Below are 24,106 nucleotides of genomic sequence, written 5' to 3' on the forward strand. Positions count from 1 at the left end.
ATATTTAATGGCTTTTACCGTACAAGAGTAATTTGCTCATCAGACAGTAGTTTGGCAGCCAGGCATGTATGGTTCTGAAAGCACAGCTGTGCCTTATAACAACGTGCATTTGTGCTTTAAAAATAGACAGATTTTAAAGCCAGAAAATGCAGCATTAGAGTAATGTGAAAACTCGTATCTCACTAAAATGTCAAGATGAACTGTTTTTTTTCACACTTCACCACGAAGGAAAGAAATTAGACTTAGAGTTCTTATTATGTCATCAACAGTAAGGACCCAGGATGGTGCCATGGTGAGATATTGGAAAAGTGGCATTTCAGATGACAAATAGAATAGCTAATGAAGTTATACTGATAGGGAGCAAACATGTCATTTGTGATAATGGGAACACTGTTTGGATGCACTTTTGGATTGTTTTTGTGACATAAGATAACTATCTCATTAGGCAATCAAAATTTCACTTACAGAAGATATTTAAAGCTTTTCATAAAGCACATAAAAGCTCAAAATTGTGTACGCATTATGATAATAATCCTTTGGGATTTTAGTATGTATTTTCTGGACTTTCATGACCTTCCATGATCAAATGTATGATATATCACCATTGTTGTACGACACCATTATAATAAAGATACACAACTCAACATATGGGGCCTTTTAAGATTGTGCACATGGAAAGAAAAATCCAGCTCCAGGAATAAAAAGTATCAAAAATTTATTTAAACATATTAAAATATGGAAAACTGCTGACAAGCGAAAAATTACAACATTTGGATGGAAGCTACCATGTAGTCGCTGGATGCGTTTCGAGCACAAACGGCGCTCTTAGACTTCAGCATGCTGGAGGCCCAGCTCCACCTCCTCTTCAACTCCTAGCCAAGATGCTCCACTCCCTCCCCTGTAGTGACTTTGCAGTGAGTAGAATTGTAGATGACTCATGAAGGGAAAGCAGATTTTTTGTTTCTACTAAGAGCTTAGAAGGACTCAAGTAGTCTGTTTCTAATCATGTGGTTATCAAAAACAGGATAAAAACATGTTTAAAAATTGGTTGCCTGCTGGAAAGAAGTCTCTTGCTGCGATATTCTTAGAAGGTTCTTTATTGTCTGCTGCGCATTTCATTGCTGTACTGGCATCTTTATCAAGTGTAAGTACAGACAACAGGGAAAAGAGACTTCCAGATTCTACATAGAGCTTAGAAGGATTCAGCTAGTCAGTTGTTAATCATGTGATGTCATAGACCTAATGTTAAACAGAAGAATTAGCTGGGTAAAAGGTAGAAGGATAAAATGAGCAATTGTAAGTACACAGTGCTATATAATATGATGATTGCAATATATTAAGAGGATAAGTATGTTGATAGGAGTACTTCTTTAATGAGTTTATCATATCTTCTCGGTGGCGTTCACTTCTGTGCATGTCACTAGAGACTTGAGTAGCGTTTTTTGAGTTAGAAACAGGGGCATTATTACTGAAATTGATGGTTGGGCATAGCCAAGCCCCATCCAATCCCAGTTACTCCCTAGTTCAGGCCATTTTCATAGAGGTGCTTCAAACTGTCTTGAAAACGTCTGAATTTGCAAAATTTTTGCGAAACTCAGTGCTGCAATAGAATTTTGTGACTTTTCAAAACGTTTTACACTAGTTTTCTGTCATAGAATCTTCTATGAATCACTCCCTATATATTTGTGAACATTGTGGTATGTGCTTATCATATATGTGATTTTTATGGGTACTGTATGGTCCTATTTCTCTTAGAATCATAGAATGTTCGAGATAAAAGGGACCTCAAGGGTCATCTTGTCCAATCCCCTGCTCAATGCAGGATTCACTAAACCATCTCTCCAGATGTCTGTTCAGCCTCTGATTGGAGATTTCCATGGAAGGAGAACTCACCACCTCTCGTGGCAGCCTGCTCTACTTGTTGATCACCCTCACTGTCAAAAATGTTTTCTAATATACAGTATAATCTGTATATTCTACCTTTCAGTTTCATCCCATTGCTTCTCATGTTTCCATGTGCAAATGAAAATAATGATGATCCCTCTACACTGTGACATCCCTTCAGATATTTGTAGACAGCTATTAAGTCTCCTCTCAGTCTTCTTTTTTGCAAGCTAAACATTCCCAGATCCTTTAACCATTCCTTATCTCATAAGACATACTTTGCAGTCCGTTCACCATCCTGGTCGTTTTTCTCTGAACTTGCTCCAGTTTTTCAATGTCTTTTTTAAAATGTGGTGCCCAGAACTGGACACAGTATTCCAGATGAGGCCTTGAGCATCTTGTGGCATATTCAGCATGATAACTATTTTTCAGAGAACTACATGGCACCACTTATCTAGATATCTTATATCAGTACGTGTGTATGGGTGCATATAGTATAAAGAAATAGCGCAAGTGTGATATATTGCACCTTGTTTCAATACTAAGAGATTATAGCTTTCTGTGGCAGAAGGACATGTAGGACATGCATACAGTCATGGTTCTAACTTAGGATCTTAATCTAAATTTGAGCACCAATTTTTTCACAAAGTTAAAGAACTATGAGTAATGGAATCTGAATTATTACTTGAAATTGACAAAAAGATGTATGTTAACATTAATACTGTATATTTTGGCTTCTTCAGATATGATTGTGTTATATACGGTATGGGGTAATACTGTGGTTATGGTAGTTTTCACTTAAAGTGAATAAGTGTAGTTTAATTTGTATGAGTAATGTAGGGGAGATGCATCGGTTTTGGTAGTTTGTTTTAACAAGGGGCACAGAATTTTATGACTTCCTGCTTCCCGCTTTGTTCTGACACAGCTGCTTTCAAGGCTTTAATGTCACATTAGTGGTGTACAGACAATGTGCCAATACATAGGATTTGACAGTTATCTGTACTCCTCAGGTACCCACACACAAGTCCTTGCAGGCTGCTTAGTATTTCACAGATGCTAAGATTTATTCTGTTTCTTTTACTGTGACTGTTTATCCACAAACCACGGCAGATCTTTTACACATGTATTTAAAATGTTTCATATGTTTCTAATATAATACAAGTCTTGTAGTGTGACCTTTAACAAAAAAAAATTTTTTTTTAATTGTCAGGTTTCTTCTTAAATATTATATTTCCTAAAGCATTTTCAGGATTAGGTTTTACCATGATGCCACATAGACTTAGCTAGATTATTATTATTATTATTATTATTATTATTATTATTTATATAGCACCATTCACTCCATCGTGCTGTACATGAGAAGGGGTTACAGACAAATTACAGTAAACAGACTAACAATAACAGACTGATACAGAGGGGCGAGGACCCTGCCCTTGCGGGCTTACATTCTACAGGATGATGGGGAAGGAGACAGTAGGTTGGGGGTTGCAGCAGCTCTGGTGTTTGTGAGGCGGTAGCTCTCATAGTGGTGAGGAGGCAGCGGGGTCATTGCAGGCTATAGGATTTCTTGAAGAGGTGGGTTTTCAGGTTCCGTCTGAAGGATCCAGATTGACTGAATCTCTTGTTTAATCTAAATAGCATTGACAGCCAGTATAACAGCAATCTGGCTGGGTCTATTGAATTGTCCACCTATAACAGCTGTCTTTTCCACCCCTTACATAGCCTATGCCTTGCCCAATTACAGTAATATGCTTGTGTAGTCTGGATTTGCCCCAATGGCAACAGTCCATCTTTAAAACCTAGACTTCACTCTATATCAGCAGTCCCGCAATGTTGCTTGGACTTCATTCTACAACAGCAGTCTGGCTGTGTTGTCTGGACTTTAACCCCTTTACCCCCAAGGGTGGTTTGCACGTTAATGACCGGGCCAATTTTTACAATTCTGACCACTGTCCCTTTATGAGGTTATAACTCTGGAACGCTTCAATGGATCCTGGTGATTCTGACATTGTTTTCTCGTGACATATTGTACTTCATGACAATGGTAAAAATTATTTGATAGTACCTGCGTTTATTTGTGAAAAAAACGGAAATTTGGCGAAAATTATGAAAATTTCGCAATTTTCCAACTTTGAATTTTTATGCAATTAAATCACAGAGATATGTCACACAAAATACTTAATAAGTAACATTTCCCACATGTCTACTTTACATCAGCACAATTTTGGAACCAAAATTTTTTTTTGTTAGGGAGTTATAAGGGTTAAAAGTTGACCAGCAATTTCTCATTTCTACAACACCATTTTATTTTAGGGACCACATCTCATTTGAAGTCATTTTGAGGGGTCTATATGATAGAAAATACCCAAGTGTGACACCATTCTAAAAACTACACCCCTCAAGGTGCTCAAAACCATATTCAAGAAGTTTATTAACCCTTCTGGTGCTTCACAGGAATTTTTTGAATGTTTAAATAAAAATGAACATTTAACTTTTTTTCACAAAAAATGTAATTCAGCTCCAATTTGTTTTATTTTACCAAGGGTAACAGGAGAAAATGGACCCCAAACATTGTTGTACAATTTGTCCTGATTATGCCAATACCCCACATGTGGGGGTAAACCACTGTTTGGGCGCATGGCAGAGCTCGGAAGCGAAGGAGTGCCATTTGACTTTTCAATGCAAAATTGACTGGAATTGAGATGGGACGCCATGTTTCGTTTGGAGAGCCCCTGATGTGGCTAAACATTGAAACCCCCCACAGGTGACACCATTTTGGAAAGTAGACCCCCTAAGGAACTTATCTAGAGGTGTGGTGAGCACTTTGACCCAACAAGTGCTTCACAGAAGTTTATAATGTAGAACCGTAAAAATAAAAAATCATATTTTTTCACAAAAATTATCTTTTCGCCCCCAATTTTTTATTTTCCCAAGGGTAAGAGAAGAAATTGGACCCCAAAAGTTGTTGTACAATTTGTCCTGAGTACGCTGATAGCCCATATGTGGGGGTAAACCACTGTTTGGGCGGATGGGAGAGCTCGGAAGGGAAGGAGCGCCGTTTGACTTTTCAATGCAAAATTGACAGGAATTGAGATGGGACGTCATGTTGCGTTTGAAGAGCCACTGATGTGCCTAAACATTGAAACCCCCCACAAGTGACACCATTTTGGAAAGTAGACCCCCTAAGGAACTTATCTAGAGGTGTGGTGAGCACTTTGACCCACCAAGTGCTTCACAGAAGTTTATAATGTAGAACCGTAAAAATAAAAAATCATATTTTTTCACAAAAATTATCTTTTTGCCCGCAATTTTTTATTTTCCCAAGGGTAAGAGAAGAAATTGGACCCCAAAAGTTGTTGTACAATTTGTCCTGAGTACGCGGATACCCCATATGTGGGGGTAAACCACTGTTTGGGTGGATGGGAGAGCTCGGAAGGGAAGGAGCGCCGTTTGACTTTTCAAAGCAAAATTGACAGGAATTGAGATGGGACGCCATGTTGCGTTTGAAGAGCCACTGATGTGCCTAAACATTGAAACCCCCCACAAATGACACCATTTTGGAAAGTAGACCCCCTAAGGAACTTATCTAGAGGTGTGGTGAGCACTTTGACCCACCAAGTGCTTCACAGAAGTTTATAATGCAGAGCCGTAAAAATAAAACAAAATTTTTTTCCCACAAAAATTATTTTTTTAGCCCCCAGTTTTGTATTTTCCTGAGGGTAACAGGAGAAATTGGACCCCAAAATTTGTTGCCCAATTTGTCCTGAGTGCGATGATACACCATATGTGGGGGGAACCACTGTTTGGGCACATGGGAGGGCTCAGAAGGGAAGGAGTGCCATTTGAATGCAGACTTAGATGGAATGGTCTGCAGGTGTCACATTGCGTTTGCAGAGCCCCTAATGTACCTAAACAGTAGAAACCCCCCACAAGTGACACCATTTTGGAAAGTAGACCCCCTTAGGAACTTATCTAGATGTGTGCTGAGCGCTTTGACCCACCAAGGGCTTCACAGAAGTTTATAATGGAGAGCCGTAAAAATAAAACAAACATTTTTTCCCACAAAAATTATTTTTTAGCCCCCAGTTTTGTATTTTCCCGAGGGTAAAAGGAGAAATTCGACCCCACAATTTGTTGTCCAATTTGTCCTGAGTGCGCTGATACCCCATATGTGGGGGGGAACCACTGTTTGGGCGCATGGGAGGGCTCGGAAGGGAAGGAGCTCCATTTGGAATGAGGACTTAGATGGAATGGTCTGCAGGTGTCACATTGCATTTGCAGAGCCCCTAATGTACCTAAACAGTAGAAACCTCCCACAAGTGACACCATTTTGGAAACTAGACCCCCTAAGGAACTCATCTAGATGTGTTGTGATAGCTTTGAACCTCCAAGTGTTTCACTACAGTTTGTAACGCAGAGCCGTGAAAATTAAAAAAAAAAATCTTTCCCCCCAAAATTATTTTTTAGCCCCCAGTTTTGTATTTTCCCGAGGGTAAGAGGAGAAATTCGACCCCAAAAGTTGTTGTCCAATTTGTCCTGAGTACGCTGATACCCCGTATGTTGGGGGAAACCAACGTTTGAGCGCATGGCAGAGCTCGGAAGGGAAGGAGCGCCATTTGGAATGCAGACTTAGATGGAATGGTCTGCAGACGTCACATTGCGTTTGCAGAACCCCTAATGTACCTAAACAGTAGAAACCCCCCACAAGTGACCCCATATTGGAAACTAGACCCCCCAGGGAACTAATCTAGATGTGTTGTGAGAACTTTGAACCCCCAAGTGTTTCACTACAGTTTATAACGCAGAGCCGTGAAAATAAAAAATCTTTTTTTTTCCCACAAAAAATATGTTTTAGCCCCGAGTTTTGTATTTTCCCAAGGGTAGCAGGAGAAATTGGACCCCAAAAGTTGTTGTCCTATTTGTCCTGAGTACGCTGATACCCCATATGTTGGGGTAAACCCCTGTTTGGGCACACGGGAGAGCTCGGAAGGGAAGAAACACTGTTTTACTTTTTCAACGCAGAATTGGCTGGAATTGAGATCGGACGCCATGTCGCGTTTGGAGAGCCCCTGATGTGCCTAAACAGTGGAATCCCCCCAATTATAACTGAAACCCTAATCCAAATACATCCCTAACCCTAATCCCAACAGTAACCCTAACCACACCTCTAACCCTGACACACCCCTAACCCTAATCCCAACCCTATTCCCAACCGTAAATGTAATCTAAACCCTAACTGTAACTTTAGCCCCAACCCAAACTGTAGCCCTAGCCCTAACCCTAGCCCTAACCATAATCCTAACCCTAGCCCTAACCCTAGCCCTAACCCTAGCCCTAACCCTAGCCCTAACCCTAACCCTAGCCCTAACCCTAGCCCTAACCCTAACCCTAGCCCTAACCCTAGCCCTAACCCTAGCCCTAACCCTAGCCCTAACCCTAGCCCTAACCCTAGCCCTAACCCTAGCCCTAACCCTAGCCCTAACTCTAACCCTAGCCCTAATGGGAAAATGGAAATAAATACATTTTTTTAATTTTTCCCTAACTAAGGGGGTGATGAAGGGGGGTTTAATTTACTTTTATAGCGGGTTTTTTAGCGGATTTTTATGATTGGCAGCCGTCACACACTGAAAGACGCTTTTTATTGCAAAAAATATTTTTTGCGTTATCACATTTTGAGAGCTATAATTTTTCTATATTCTGGTCCACAGAGTCATGTGAGGTCTTGGTTTTTGCGGGACAAGTTGATGTTTTTATTGGTAACATTTTCGGGCACGTGACATTTTTTGATCGCTTTTTATTCCGATTTTTGTGAGGCAGAATGACCAAAAACCAGCTATTCATGAATTTCTTTTGGGGGAGGCGTTTATACCGTTCCGCGTTTGGTAAAATTGATGAAGCAGTTTTATTCTTCGGGTCAGTACGATTACAGCGACACCTCATTTATATCATTTTTTTATGTTTTGGCGCTTTTATACGATAAAAACTATTTTATAGAAAAAATAATTATTTTTGCATCGCTTTATTCTCAGGACTATAACTTTTTTATTTTTTTGCTGATGATGCTGTATGGCGGCTCGTTTTTTGCGGGACAAGATGACGTTTTCAGCGGTACCATGGTTAGTTATATCTGTCTTTTTGATCGCGTGTTATTCCACTTTTTGTTCGGCGGTATGATAATAAAGCGTTGTTTTTTGCCTCGTTTTTTTTTTTTTTTTCTTACGGTGTTTACTGAAGGGGTTAACTAGTGAGCCAGTTTTATAGGTCGGGCCGTTACGGACGCGGCGATACTAAATATGTGTACTTTTATTGTTTTTTTTTTTTATTTAGATAAAGAAATGTATTTATGGGAATAATATTTTTATTTTTTTTTTCATTATTTTGGAATATTTTTTTTTATTTTTTTTTACACATTTGAAATTTTTTTTTTTTACTTTTTTACTTTGTCCCAGGGGGGGACATCACAGATCAGTGATCTGACAGTTTGCACAGCACTCTGTCAGATCACTGATCTGATAGGAGTGCAGGCTGCTTCACAGTGCCTGCTCTGAGCAGGCTCTGTGAAGCCACCTCCCTCCCTGCAGGACCCGGATCCGCGGCCATCTTGGATCCGGGGCTGGAGGGAGCAGGGAGGGAGGTGAGACCCTCGCAGCAACGCGATCACATCGCGTTGCTGCGGGGGGCTCAGGGAAGCCCGCAGGGAGCCCCCTCCCTGCGCGGTGCTTCCCTGCACCGCCGGCACATCGCGATCATCTTTGATCGCGGTGTGCCGGGGGTTAATGTGCCGGGGGCGGTCCGTGACCGCTCCTGGCACATAGTGCCGGATGTCAGCTGCGATAAACAGCTGACACCCGGCCGCGATCGGCGGCGCTCCCCCCGTGAGCGCTGCCGATCGCATATGACGTACTATTGCGTCCTTGGGAAGTAAAGCCCACCCCACATGGACGCAATAGTACGTCTAATGGCAGAAAGGGGTTAATATATAACAACAGTCTGGCTGTGTTATCTGGATTTCATTCTATAACAACAGTCTGGCTGTGTTGTGTGGGCTTCACTGTATAACAGCAGTCCAGATGTATTGTCTGGACTTCTTTCTACAACAGCAGTCTGGCTGTATTGTGTGGACTTCACTGTTTAAGAGCCATCTGGCTGTGTTGTCTGGACTTCACTGTATAACAGAAGTCCTGCTGTGTTGTGTGGGCTTCACTGTATAACAGCCACCTGGCTGTGTTGTCTGGACTTCACTACACACCTGCTGTGTTGTGTGGACTTCACTGTATAACAGCAGTCCATTTGTGTTGTCTGGACTTCATTCTACAACAGCAGTCTGGCTGTATTGTGTGGACTTCACTGTTTAAGAACAGTCCTGCTGTGTTGTCTGGACTTCACTGTATAACAGCTGTCCCACTGTGTTGTGTGGACTTCACTGTATAACTGCAGTCCCATTGGGTTGTCTGGACTTCATTCTATAACAGCAGTCTGGCTGTGTTGTATGGACTTCATTTTATAATAGCAGTCCCGCTGGGTTATCTAGACTTCACTGTATAACAGCAGTCCAGCTGTGTTGTCTAGGCTTCACTGTATAACAGCAGTCTGAATTGAACAAAGTCCAGCTCACCATGATCGACATCCTTCGAAACTCGGAGCATGGAACCGCTGTGTCAAGGCGTGGAGAAGTCAGGGAAGAAATTAGGAATCCAGCTCAATGAGATAGTGAAAAAACTCTTTTCTTTATTCACTTGGAAAATGTGTTCAGTAGAGGATAAAAACATCAGCCATTACAAAGAATAAAATGCGATATCAACGCGTTTCTAGTGATCAAACACCCTTAGTCATTGTATAACAGCAGTCCAGCTGTGTTGTCTAGGCTTCACTGTATAACAGCAGTCTGACAGTGTTGTCTGGACTTCACTTTACAACAGCAGTCCAGATGTGTTGTCTAGACTTCACTCTATAATAGAAGTTCAGCTGTGTTGCCTGGAATGCCTCTTATAACAACAGTATGGCTGTGCAATCTGGACCACCCCTAAAAGTAGTCTCCTAGTGTAGCTTGGACCTCCCCTAAATAACATGCTTTGTAATTGTTATACATATGTTTATTTAATTTGTGTGTATTGGAACAACAACAAAAATAGAGAAAAAAAGGCAAACAGAACATAATTTCACAAAAATAGTCCAGACATAATTATTGGCACCCTCAACTTAATATTTGGCTGCACACCCTTTGTAATAAATAACTGCAATTAATCACTTCCTATAACCATCAGCAAGCTTCTTACAACTCTCAACTTGAATATTGGACCATTCTTGTTTTGAAAACTTCTCCAAGTCTCTCATATTTGAAAGGTTCCTTCTCCCAAGAACAATTTTAAGATCTCTCCACAGGTGCTCAATGGAATTTAGATCCAAACTCATTGTTGGCCACTTCAGAATTATCCAGCGTTTTCCTTCTATAACCTAGGACAAACACCCAGCTTTCTAACACTGAGCACTACATTGCGACCCAAAATCCTTTGGTAATCTTCAGATTTCATGATGCATTGAATACAGTAAAGGCACCCAGTGCCAGAGGCAGCAAAACATCTCTGAAACATCTTTGAAGCTCCAAGATATTTGACTGTAGTTATTGTGTTCTTTTCTTTGCAGGCCTCATTCTGTTTTCGGTTAACAGTAGAATGATGTGCATTACCAAAAAGCTCTATCTTAGTCTCATCTGTCCACCAAATACTTTCCCCGAAGGATTTTGGTTTACTCATTTACACTTTTTGGCAAACTGCAGTCTAGCTTTTTATGGGTCAACAGTGGGCCTTCATGGGTCTCCTCCCTTAACGTTTCACTTAATTCAAATGTCGACGGATAGTCATTCTGACACTGAAGCACTCTGAGCCTGCAGCACAGCATTGAATTTCTTTGAAACTTGTTTGAGGCTGCTTATCGGTCATCCGGACTTTCCTATGTTGCTACCCTTTATCAATTTTTCTCTACCCTCCACGTTGAGGAAGATTAGCTACTGTGCTATGGGTTGTAACTTCTTGATTATGATGCACACCGTGGACAAAGGAACATCAAGATCTCTGGAGATTATTATTATTATTATTATTATTTATATAGCACCATTAATTCCATGGTGCTGTACATGTGAAAAGGTGTTACATACAGGGTTATAGATATTGTTAACAGTAAACAAATTTACAATGACAGACTGGTAGAGAGGGGAGAGGACTCTGTCCTTGCAGACTTACATTCTTCGGGATAATGGGGAAGAGACAGGAGGTCGGTGTACTGCAGCACTGGTGGTGGTGGTGAGGCGGCAGCTCTGGTGGTGGTTGAGCCGGCAGCTCAGGTGGTTGGTGAGGTGGCAGCTCTGGCGGTGGTGACACGGCAGCTCAGGTGGTTGGTGGGACGGCATCGGCTCAGGTGGTTGGTGAGGCGGCAGCTCAGGTGGTTGGTGAGGCGACAACTCGGGTGGTTGGTGAGGCGGCAGCTCGGTTGGTTGGTGAGGTGGTAGAATGGTTATTGCAGGCTGAAGGCTTTCCAGAAGAGATGGATTTTCAGGTTCCGTCTGAAGGATCTAAGGGTGGCGGATAATGGGACGTGTTGAGGCGTGGAATTCCAGAGGATGGGGAATATTCCGGAGAAATCTTGGAGGCGGTTGTGTGAGGAACGAATAAGTGTGGAGGAGAGTAGGAGGTCTAAGGAGGATCGAAGATTACGTGAGGGAAGATAGTGTGAAATTAGTTCAGAGATATAGGGAGGGGACAGGTTGTGGATGGCTTTGTAGACCAGTGTTAGTAGTTTGAACTGGATTCGTTGGGGAATTCGGAGCCAGTGGAGGGATTTGCAGAGTAGCGAGGAGAGAGGTGGATTAGCCGAGCAGCAGAGTTGAGGACAGACTGGAGTGATGCAAGGGAGTTAGCGGGAAGGCCACAGAGGAGGGTGTTGAAGTAATCGAGGCAGGAGATGATGAGGGCATGCACAAGAGTTTTAGTAGATTGTGGACTGAGGAAGGGACGGATTCTAGCAATATTTTTGAGTTGGAGGCGACAGGAGGTGGCAAGAGTTTCAACGTGCGGTTTGAAGGACAGGGCAGAATTGAGAGTTACCCTGAGGCAGCGAATTTCAGGTGTGGGAGAGAGTGTAATGCCGTTTACCATAATAGATAGAACTTATCACCTTGAAATTGTTGATATTTTTCAACAACTTTGGTTCTCAAGTACTCACACGGTTCTCTTCTCCTCTTTCTGTTCTCCATGCTTAGTGTGACACACACAGACACACAGTTCAAAGAATGAGTCAACTTCCCCCCTTTGTATCTTGTTTCAGGTGTGATATTCATATTGTCCACACCTGTTATTTGCCACAGGTGAATTTGAATGAGCATTGCACGCTTGAAACATGCTTTGCTAACCCACAGTTTTGGAAACGTGCCAACAATTTTGTCCAGCTCATTTTGGGGGTTTTGCATGAAATTATCTCATATTTTACTTTTTCTCTTTTTTTCCCCATACACGCAAAGGAAATAAACATGTGCATAAGAAAATGTGTAATTGCAATAGTTTTCTGGGAGAAATACTTCATTTTCTGGAACAATTTCAAGGGGGCCAACACTTTCGGCCATGACTGTATAATAGAAGCCCGATTGTGTAGTCTGGACAGCCTTTTAACACTATTCCATGTAACAGCAGTCTGCAAAAATAGTGTGGGACACCCCATTACATTAGTCTTGCTGTTTGTCTGAGATTTCCCTATTTTTTTTTAATTCTTGATTACAATCTAACTCTGAAGGATGATGTCATAATAAAACAACATTTTTAGATTAGCTATGTATAAGACCAAGACCAGTATAGGCTCACTAAGAAAAGCATCTTAAGCCTCATGCACACAGCAACGCCAAGACTGTACGACAACACACAGAGTCTCTACGGCTCTGCATTACAAAGCCAAAGGCTCTCTATGTGCTACTATATGGTGCTTTACTAAAGAAATTTAGAATGGGCCATATACTTCTACAAGATGTTAAAGTATAAAAAAGAAATCAACTTGAATATCCTTAGATAAAAGGGATTAATCATAAACACCATTACAATGTCTCATAGATTAATTGACTAAAAACACAAAGATATTACTGCACATCTTAAAATAGCAAGGTTTTGTAATTTAAAAATATATATATATAAATATATATATATATATATATATATATATATATATACAGAAAAAAATGTACTTATAGCTAAAATTCACTGTACATTGTCACATATCCTAATTTGTATGATATTCTCATTTTCCTGCGTAGTTTTAGATTATACCCTGCGCAAGAAATATGCAAATCAAAACATAACAACATGTTTTTGGTTGCAGAATAGTTTCACAAAAAATCAGACATATAATTACTTCCAATAGCAAGAAGGGCTCAGAGTAATGTTATTATAAGCAGATTAGTCTCTCTGGAGACCCAGAGTCAGTATTAATATTGTATATCTTCTTGAAATTGGGAGTTTTAATAGTGACTCACACAATAAGGCTCATTTATACTGCACAGATGAAGGAGGCATTGTTCTGAGCTTTGTTTTGTAAAAATGCAAATATCTTTAGCAAGGAACAAAACAACAATGGATGCATCTCGATAGGAATCCTCGGCACCAATATCCCATAACCTAAAGCTAAATCTAAACCCAAGGCATACTCTGAAATTTACTTAATTTATTTACATCCACTTTAAAACAATGTTGGATATTCTTATTAAAGGGGTTTTTCAGTATTCGGACTACCCGTTCTCAATCACCAAATTCCCCCATGTAAAATAATAACAGCCTGTACCCACCTCTAGTGTTAGCAGTGTTCCAGCAACGTTGGTGCCGGGTCTCTGGGGGCTCGTGTGATGGGGTTATCTAACTTGAGCTTGGCAGCCAGTCAGCAGCTGCTAATGGCAGCTTTAATCTCACTTCCTTGGGGTGTAACTGACTTCCGGAGGAGGTCGAAGAGCTGCTGCAGCTCTCGTTTCTTCCGGATGGCAATTTTGTCAAAAGGAAGTGAAAATGAAGCTGCCCATTAGCAGCCACTGATTGGCTGCAGAGCTCAAGTTACATAACCCCATCACACATTCCTCAGGAGACCTGGTGCTGATGCAGCTGGAGCAGAGCCGACACTGGAGATAACTACCGATTGTTATTATTTTACATGGGGGAATATGGTGATAAAGTAGGGGTTATCTGAGTAGTTGACAACCCCTTTTAACCCCTTTACCCCCAAGGGTGGTTTGCACGTTAATAACCGGGCCAATTTTTACAATTCTGACCACTGTCCATTTATGAGGTTATAACTCTGGAACGCTTCAACGGATCCCGGTGATTCTGACATTGTTTTCTCGAGACATATTGGTCTTCATGATAGGGGTAAAATTTCTTTGATATTACCTGCGTTTATTTGTGAAAAAAACAGAAATTTAGGAAATTTTGCAATTTTCCAACTTTGAATTTTTATGCAATTAAATTACAGAGATATGTCACACAAAATACTTAATAAGTAACATTTCCCACATGCCTACTTTACATCAGCACAATTTTGGAACCAAAATTTTTTTTTGTTAGTGGGTTTTACGGGTTGAAAGTTGACCAGCAATTTCTCGTTTTTACTACACCATTTTTTTAGGGACCACATCACATTTGAAGTCATTTTGAGGGGTCTATATGATAGAAAATAACCAAGTGTGACACCATTCTAAAAACTGCACCCCTCAAGGTTCTCAAAACCACATTCAAGAAGTTTATTAACCCTTCAGGTGTTTCACAGGAATTTTTGGAATGTTTAAAAAAAATTAACATTTAACTTTTTTCACAAAAAATTTTAATTCAGCTCCAATTTGTTTTATTCTACCAAGGGTAACAGGAGAAAATGGACCACAAAAGTTGTTGTACAATTTGTCCTGAGTATGCCGATACCCGATATGTGGGGGTAAACCACTGTTTAGGCGCATGGCAGAGCTTGGAAGGGAAGGAGCGCCGTTTGACTTTTCAATGCAAAATTGACTGGAATTGAGATGGAACGCCATGTCGTGTTTGGAGATCCTTTGATGTGCCTAAATAATGAAGCCCCCACAAGTGACACAATTTTGGAAAGTAGCCCCCTAAGGAACTTATTTAGATGTGTTGTGAGAGCTTTGAACCCCCAAGTGTTTCACTACAGTTTATAACGCAGAGCCGCGAAAATAAAAATAATTTTTTTTTCACAAAAATTTATTTTTTAGCTCCCAGTTTTGTATTTTTCCAAGGGTAACAGGAGAAACTGGATCACAAAAGTTGTTTTCCAATGTGTCCTGAGTACACTGATACCCCATATGGGGGGGAACCACTGTTTGAGCGCATGGCAGAGCTCGGAAGGGAAGGAGCGCCATTTGGAATGCAGACTTAGATGGATTGGTCTGCAGGTGTCACATTGCATTTGCAGCGCCCCTGATATACCTAAACAGTAGGAACCCCCAACAAGTGACCCCATATTGGAAACTAGACCCACCAAGAAACTTATCTAGATGTGTTGTGAGAACTTTGAACACCCAAGTGTTTCACTACAGTTTATAACGCAGAGCCGTGAAAATAAAAATCATTTTTTCCCACAAAAAGGGTTTTTTAGCTCCCTAAATTTTTATTTTCCAAAGGGTAACAAGAGAAATAGGACCCCAAAAGTTGTTGTCCAATTTGTCCTGAGTACACTGATACCCCATATGTTGGGTTAAACCCCTGTTTGGGCGCACGGGAGAGCTCGGAAGGGAAGGAGCACTGTTTTACTTTTTCAACGCAGAATTGGCTGGAATTGAGATCGGATGCCATGTCACGGTTGGAGAGCCCTGGATGTGCCTAAACAGTGGAAACCCTCAATTCTAACTGAAACCCTAACCTAATCACACCCCTAACCCAAACACACCCTTAACCCTAATCCCAACTCTAACCATAACACTAACCACACCCGTAACCCGAACATGCCCCTAACCTTAATCCCAACTACACCGCTAACCCCAACTACACCCCTATCTCCAACACACCCCTAACCCTAATACCAACCCTAACCACACCCCTAAATCCAACACACCCCTAACCCTAATCCCAACCGTAAATGTAATCCAAACCCTAACCCTAACTTTAGCCCCAACCCTAACCCTAACTTTAGCCCCAACCCTAAGTTTAGCCCTAACCCTAGCCCCATCCCTAACCCCAACCCTAACCCTAGCCCTAACCCTAGCCCCAACCCTAGGCGTTTATACCATTCCGCGTTTCGCAAAATTGATAAAGCAGTTTTATTCTTTGGGTTAGTACGATTACAGCGATACCTCATTTATACCTTTTTTTTATGTTTTGGCGCTTTTATACGATAAAAACTATTTTATATAAAAAATAATTATTTTTGCATCACCTTATTCGGAGGACTATAACTTTTTAATTTTTTCTCTGATGATGCTGTATAGCGGTTCGTTTTTTACGGGACAATATGACGTTTTCAGCGGTACCATGGTTATTTATATCTGTCTTTATGATCGCGTGTTATTCCACTTTTTGTTTGGCAGTATGATAATAAAGCATTGTTTTTTGCCTCGTTTTTTTTTTTAAGGTGTTCACTGAAGGCGTTAACTAATGGGACAGTTTTATAGGTCGGGTCGTTACGGACGCGGCGATACTAATTAAGTGTACTTTTATTGCTTTTTTATTTAGATAAAGAAATGTATTTATGGGAACAATATTACTTTTTCTTTATTTAGGTTTTTTTTTTTTAACACATCTGAATATTTTTTTTTACACTATAACATTGCCCTGGGGGGCATCATGTTATAGGGTCAGATCGCTGATCTGACACTGTGCACAGCACTGTGTCAGATCAGTGATCTGACAGGCATTGCTGCAGGCTTACCAGCGCCTGCTCTGAGCAGGCCCTGGTAAGCCACCTTCCTGCAGGACCCGGAAGTAGCCTCACGGCCATTTTGGATCCGGGGCCTGCAGGGAGAAGGAGGTAAGAGACCCTCGGAGCAACGCGAGCACATCGCGTTGCTCCGAGGGTCTCAGGGAAGCACGTAGGGAGCCCCCTCCTTGTGCGATGCTTCCCTATACCGCTGGAACACTGCGATCATGTTTGATCATGGTGTTCCAGGGGTTAATGTGCCAGGAGCGGTCCGTGGAAAGGCAAAATGAGCAATTGTAAGTACACAGTGCAATATAATATGATGATTGTAATAAATTAATTCTTTAATCTCGCCGTATTGTAAGTAGATAGCTATATAATTAGAATGTCATTTACCACACCAGTCCTTCACTTCTCATCACCCTAAGCATAGGGAGTCAAGTGGTTCTCTCACCTTTCTTTTGTAACATATACGTTTTGTCCTTACACCTTCCACCCCCCACACCCTCTGTAAAAGCTGTTCCACTCTGGACTGGACTAGATACTGCAGGAGAACTGCTTTGCTCACCTCAGTTTCCCAGCAGTATTAGTTATTAGCATGTAGTGCCAAGTGCTTGACCTGGTCCAATCAGCTGACGAGAAAGCCCGTTTAATAAGTAATTATTTTAGCTTCCTATAAATATGGTAAAGTAATTGTCTGGGTAAACGATATTGATGACCTATCCACAGGATAAATCATCAATATCCAGTCAATGGGGGTCCATCACCCAGCAACCTCACCGATCAGCTGCTATTCGCTCTGGCAGCCGAATGCAAACATTGAATAGTAGCAGCCGGGCAGCACGGTGGCTCAGTGGTTAGCATTGCAGCGCTGGGGTTCTGGGTTCAAATCCCACCAAGGACAACATCTGCAAGGAGTTTGTATGTTCTCCCCGTATTTGTGTGGGCACTCCGGTTTCCTCCCACATTCCGAAGACATACTGATAGGGAAAGTGATGATAATGTGTGCCAACTGTAAAGAGCTGCGGAATATGTAGCGCTATATAAAAAATAAAGATTATTATTGAGCTTAACAACACAGCTCCATTCATTTCATGTATTTCGACCGCTACCAAGAACTGCAGATCAGCTGTTAGTCTCTTAAATAGAAGATAATCTATTAATTATATTGCCCTCAAAACTCATTTAAACACATCTCTCTTATTATAGGATGTGTGTCACAATGGGTTCCAGATATAGAGAACTACAGTATACATGTATACTACTGTAGAAAACAAAGAAGGACAGGCAGCCATATGGTCCCATAAAAAATAACACTTTATTAAGAAAACATTAAAATACACCAAACACAGAACAGGGGTACAGTAGGGGATGCAAATGCACCCAAATGACAATGCAAAACAACAGACCACAACCGGATCCAAGGACCGTGCTGCTATATAATTATAAAGTAACATGCCATCTCCCCACATGAAAGATCTAGCAATAACCAATCCAATAGATATGGGGCAAGTGCCCTCATATGGGGAGTACACATTCGGGGTTACATATCAGTTTAGCGTATCCTTAACGGATAACATACCTCCAAATGCACAGCACAGGTACAGAGAATGGCAGGCCTGACCCCGACGCGCGTTTCGGAGCGCGCAGCTCCTTCATCAGTATACTACTGTGTACATTGTAAAATTAAATGTTTAAAAAACTAGCCAACTTAAAAAAATGCTAATTTTTATAAGAAAAGTAAATACAATTCACATTTACTTTTCATTCATCCAGCACTGATGGTTTGACTATTGGAGTGGCAGTTAAAGAGAATCTGTCAGCAGGTTTTTCTATGTAATCTCAGAGAAGCATAATGTAGGGGCAGAGACCCTGATTACAGTGATGTGTTAATTACTGGGCTGTTTTGCTGTTTCAATACAACCAGTGTTTATCAGCAGGAGATTATCACTACAGGACAAGCTGCCTGGTACCCCCTAGTCCAACCACGCACCCAGCACTGATTAGCAGCTCCCTGTCACTATACATTGTACTCAGAAAGCTGTGGTGTGGGCGGGGTTATATACAACAAGTGACCTCTGCTACATCTGCCTCAGAGAAAACTGTGACTGCTGCACCCACTAAGCTAAGTGATACATCAGTGGAATAGTAAAAACTAAAGTGCCTTTTACTGAAATTTCCAATGATGAGGGCCGTTTTCCTTGCTTTCTTCTGTAATAATAATGTTTGTAAAGCGCTGTGGAATTAATGGCGCTATATCAATCAGTAAAATAAGTAAATAAATATCCCTTTCTTACTGACATGTGCCTTTGTGCACCTTGCCATAAATATTACTTAACTGAAGAAGTAGAAATGCCGACACTTTTGCTGAATTTGTCCGGCGAGCATAGGCACGCCCCATCCCGGCTCCTCTCCGTCGCTGTCCATTTTGGCGGAGCGCCGTGAACATTTTCTTAGACCAATCAATATGTTTCAAGACAGTTTTCTGCTTTAAAAAGTTTGATGTAACATTACACAGACGCCATCCCTTTAAAATTTGTGTCCGTTCTTAATATTGCCATGGGTAGGAGATGTTTTTCAGCATACAATAAATTCTTTGATGGCAAAGACTAAAACACTGACCAAACACTGATGAAAACACTAGCTTAAAACTCGATCCGACATTTCTTATTTAAAAAGGTTGTCCACTTCTTTCAATTAACCCCCCAATGTACCCCCCCCCCCCTGGGGCCACTAATGAATTGTGCAATTACCTTCCGTTGCCATTTTTGCCTGTGAGCGGCGCTATTCTGGCTGCTGAGTCCGGGTCACGTGACCCCCAGGCTGCAGCCGCCGCTCATTTCCGCCGACGTCACGTCAATTTCCAGACTCTAGAAATTGACGTGACGTCAGCAGCAGGCGTGACCAGCCCCCACAGTCAGCAGTCACTCAGCAAGAGTGACTGGGCTGTGGGCAGTGCTGGGGGCTGCAGGGCTGTGCTAGGGGCGGGCGGGGCTCTGTGTTTACTAAGTGCTGCTGGGATCTGCGGGCGGGCGGGGCTGTGCTGCTGTCACTGGGGGTCTGACCGCCGGCGCCGGTGTTTGCGGACGTCGCCGGTGTCTGCCCGCCGGCGCCGGTGTCTGCCCGCTGGTGTCTGCCCGCTGGCGCCGGTGTCTGCCCGCCGGCGCCGGTGTCTGCCTGCCGGCATGTGCGTGTCAGCGCTGTGTGTGTGCAGGCATTGTCCAATGGGACTACAAGTCCCATCGGGCTCTGCCTGCTACACTGACAGTGAGTGACACATTAGCCAATGATAGGACAGTAGTAGTCCCATCATCCGGCTAATGTGTTGAATGTAAAAAAAAAAAAAAAATCACTGATGTCTGATTGAGACCGTACTGTTATCTTACACTGTATTCCTGTGATGATAATGTGATAACTAATAAAATAGAAAGTGTCAGCATATTGTGAGGCTCAATGGCAGAAGTGATAACTGCAGTTATTTTTATATATAGAAAGTGACGTGGAAAATGTAAAAAAAATCCAGAAGATTTCTTAAAAAATCTGTTTAACAAGTTTCTAACATTCACATTCCCTTTGACATCTTGGCCGAGCTCCTATAATATGCTTTTGACCCGGTGCCCATCCACATCAATGTCCACATACTGACTGTTAGTCATTGATTAGGATGGTTGTGTGCATCTATAATGTGTCCTTCTGGCAAGGCTGCGCAGTTGTCATGTGGACATCAGAACAAAGCAGCTGCAGTATTCCGGAACCTTCCATCAGGGATGTCTCCACATGGTAATATGGTGGCTATAAAAGGCTTTTATGGAACGCTCTTACTGGGTCTCCCGTAAAATGGCCCTTGATAAAGCGATGCGTCGAGTCTCCGATGGTCACAAGTCACCGTAAATATTGCTAATTCCAATTTGCTAATCACGGCTTGGTTCATACTCTGATCGCTACATGAGATTTCAATCAATTTACATTTTGGAGATAATTATGTTCTTCTTTCCTGCGCAGACACAGTCATTTGAAGACATAATCACCGCCATCATGCCTAATGCTAATAAAAGTGCCCGTAATGAATAAACCAACTGCGTTTTCAGAGACGAAAATCTCACGTAAATTGTATGAATTTTATTAGCGACTCAAATCCTATAGTTAATGAGACTGTGAAATATATTATGGCGCATCGAGCCATGGAGAAAAATGAGTGTCTGGTAATAAATGTGTTCCTCTAGCGAGATGTTGTTATTTTTCTCGGGGTGTTGTGTTGATGAATATCATGGCTGCCTGTTCTTCTTTGCAGGTTTCTCTCACTCAGCATTTACGTTTGGTATTGAAAGCCACATCAGCCAGTCCAACATCAATGGGACACTAGTGCCACCTGCAGCTCTTATCTCCATCCTACAGAAGGGTTTACAGTATGTGGAAGCGGAGATCAGCATCAATGAAGTAAGTGCCTCCATCCACAGCATCCTAACTAACACATAATAAGGGCACCAGCAGCTGGAAGTGGCCAGAGACTTTCATTTGGTTCATACCGTGGAGCCGACCCAAGAGAGAATCTGTCATTTCTAACAAAAATGTCTTCCAACTCGAAATAATGGCAAAAGCATAATAAGTTCATTACAACATCAAGCTTCTATCTGTTAGAACACAGCATAAAGGGGTATTCCCGTCTCCAAGATCCTATCCCTATATGTAGTAGGTGTAATGATAATAATATTAGCAAATACCTCCAATTAGAAATGTAGTATAGTTTTCCTGATAAGCCATGTCACTTACCCCATGTGCAGGGCATTGCAGGACCTTAGGTATCAATGGATACGTCCACTGATATAGTGACAGTTAGCTAGTTGCTAGTGGTCGTAACCATGGATACCTAAGGTCCTGCAATGCCTGCACATGAGGAAAGAGACGTAACAAATCACAAAAACTATACTACATTTCTAATTGGAGATATTTTCTAATCTTATTATTATTATTACACCTACTACATATTGGGAGAGGATCTAGGAGATTGGAATACTCCTTTAAAGAAAAAACATTACTTAAAAAAAGCTATTTACCTGCAGCTATGGGATTAATCTGCAGGTTAATAGTGTTCTGAATCTGAACCTTCATTCCTCCAGGCAGTGTTCGGGTTTCAGTCACAGAGATGGTGCTCATGCGGTTTAGTCACCGCTCTATGGCTGACTGCTGGCTCTAATGCTGAGCTGCTGCCAGTCCCCTTATCTGCAGGCTAATAGCATTTTTTTCACTTGAAAGGTTCCGTTTAAAAAGTAATTTTGTCTTCTTTATTTCCCCGGACTTCATTGGATTGGTGTTGGGTCTCCCCGGGATTGCATGATATTGTTATGCCATGTAAACACTGCAGCCAATCAGTGACCGAGTCTTCTGTATGGTTAACCCCATGAACACCGCCTTGATGCAATTGTTGGGTGCCCATGGTTGCTATGGAAACCCGAGGCCAACCAATGACCTCCAGATCTGCCAGGTACTGTGGCCAATTAGCAGGGGTGAACCTAGCCTCTGTGCTGCCTGAGGCAAAGTGCATACCGGCGCCCCCCACCCCCTCCATAGAAAATTTGTTTAAATCAGTAGGAATAAATCTGGTTCATTCAGATTTATATCTATACTGTAAAAATGAGGACAATAGTGGACATTATAATTTAGAGAAATACAAAAAAGATGTCCAAACAGATCACGCCTCCTTCTCCCGAAATGCTTAGCCAATCACAAGCGCCGCACACGGGGCTGTCCGGAGCTAATAGCAGGGGCCTTCCTATTGGGTTGAGTAAGAGATGTGAGAGTGGGAAGGGTAGGGAGCACGCCTGATGCTCAAGAAAAATTTGGCTGAATGCCTGTATGTACCAAGGGGCAGCATTGGACATGGTGTGTAAGCTATGGGCTATCAGTCCTCCAGCAGAGATGTTTGTGAAAAGGACAATGCATCCTGCACCAGGGTGTACCAAGAGATCATGGGGCCCCAAACCAAAAGCTCTTATTGCTCCCCCATCCCTCCCCCCAAAAAAAGAATTTGTCTGGATCACATAGGTACATATCTCACAACTTTGCTGCCGTTACAAAGTAATTTTCCTCCTATTGAAGCTCCCAGATTCCTCTTTCATTGCCCCATAAAGTATGATGCCAACAAAGGTGCCCGCAAACACTATGACCCCCCACAATGATTCCTCCACACGCACAGTATGATAACCTTACTGTACCCCCTCAACTATCCCGCCACAGTATGATCCCCAGCTGTGAGCCCCATACAGCCCTCCATAATGTATAAAGGAACTACATACAGTATAATGGCCCCCAAAACAGCCCTTCATAAAGTATAAAGGCTTCCTCATAGCCCTTCAAGTATTATCATGCCCCCCACATAGCCCTCCAAATATTATAATTACTTCCATATAGTATAATTGGCTTCATATAGTCCTCCATATATTATAATGCACCATCCATCGTCTTCCATATAGTATAATGCCCCCCATAGTCTTCCATATAGTATAATGCACCACCATAGTCCTCCATATAGTATAATGCACCCCCCATATGCCTCCATATAGTATAATGCACCCCCCATAGTCCTCCATATAGTATAATGCACCCCATAGTCATCAATATATTATAATGCACTCCCCATAGTCCTCCATATAGTATAATGCATTCCCCATATGCCTCCATATAGTATAATTCACCCCCCATAGTCCTCCATATATTATAATGCACCCCATAGTTATCAATATATTATAATGCAACCCCCATAGTCCTCCATATATTTTATTGCCAGTGTGCGAGATTGTATCAAAGGCAAGGATACAACCTTTCACGTATATGAACGTCAAACGTGGTGAAGGGGTTAAATTACATTATATACAGCACACATGTACTGGACAACACATGCTCATTACATACACATCATACAGTCACAGACACACACATCATACATGTCCTTAGTACACACATGCTATATAACAGATGCAGAGCAGGTACACATCATATACACAGAACATGCATGCAGGACAAGTGTATATACATATACACCTCAGTATTCTCACAAGATATCTAAACACACAAACATACACAGCCCCCCACACACAAAGAGATACAACACACACACACACGCAGACACAACCCACAGTCAACACAGAGACACAACCCAAACTGACACACAACAGACACACCACATAGACAGACACAACCCACACATCATAGAGAGACACAATCCACACACCACAGACACAACCCACAAACAGAAACAACCCACATACCACAGAGACACAAACTACACACACACAGACACACACAACCCACACACGCAGACACACATAGACACACAGACACA

General features: G+C 41.8%; 1 protein-coding gene across 3 annotated transcripts in view; it reads left to right on the plus strand.

Moving 5' to 3' along the window:
* TBL1X (transducin beta like 1 X-linked) overlaps positions 1–24,106 on the plus strand; it is a 561,477-nt gene that overhangs the window by 475,633 nt on the left and 61,738 nt on the right. For all 3 annotated transcript variants that reach the window (XM_069761581.1, XM_069761583.1, XM_069761582.1), the window contains one exon: positions 21,059–21,204. In XM_069761581.1, the coding sequence (XP_069617682.1) occupies positions 21,059–21,204 (146 nt within the window). The remainder of the gene's footprint in view (positions 1–21,058; positions 21,205–24,106) is intronic.

Source organism: Ranitomeya imitator, chromosome 3, assembly GCF_032444005.1.
Source record: "Ranitomeya imitator isolate aRanImi1 chromosome 3, aRanImi1.pri, whole genome shotgun sequence".
Taxonomy (NCBI): domain Eukaryota; kingdom Metazoa; phylum Chordata; class Amphibia; order Anura; family Dendrobatidae; genus Ranitomeya; species Ranitomeya imitator.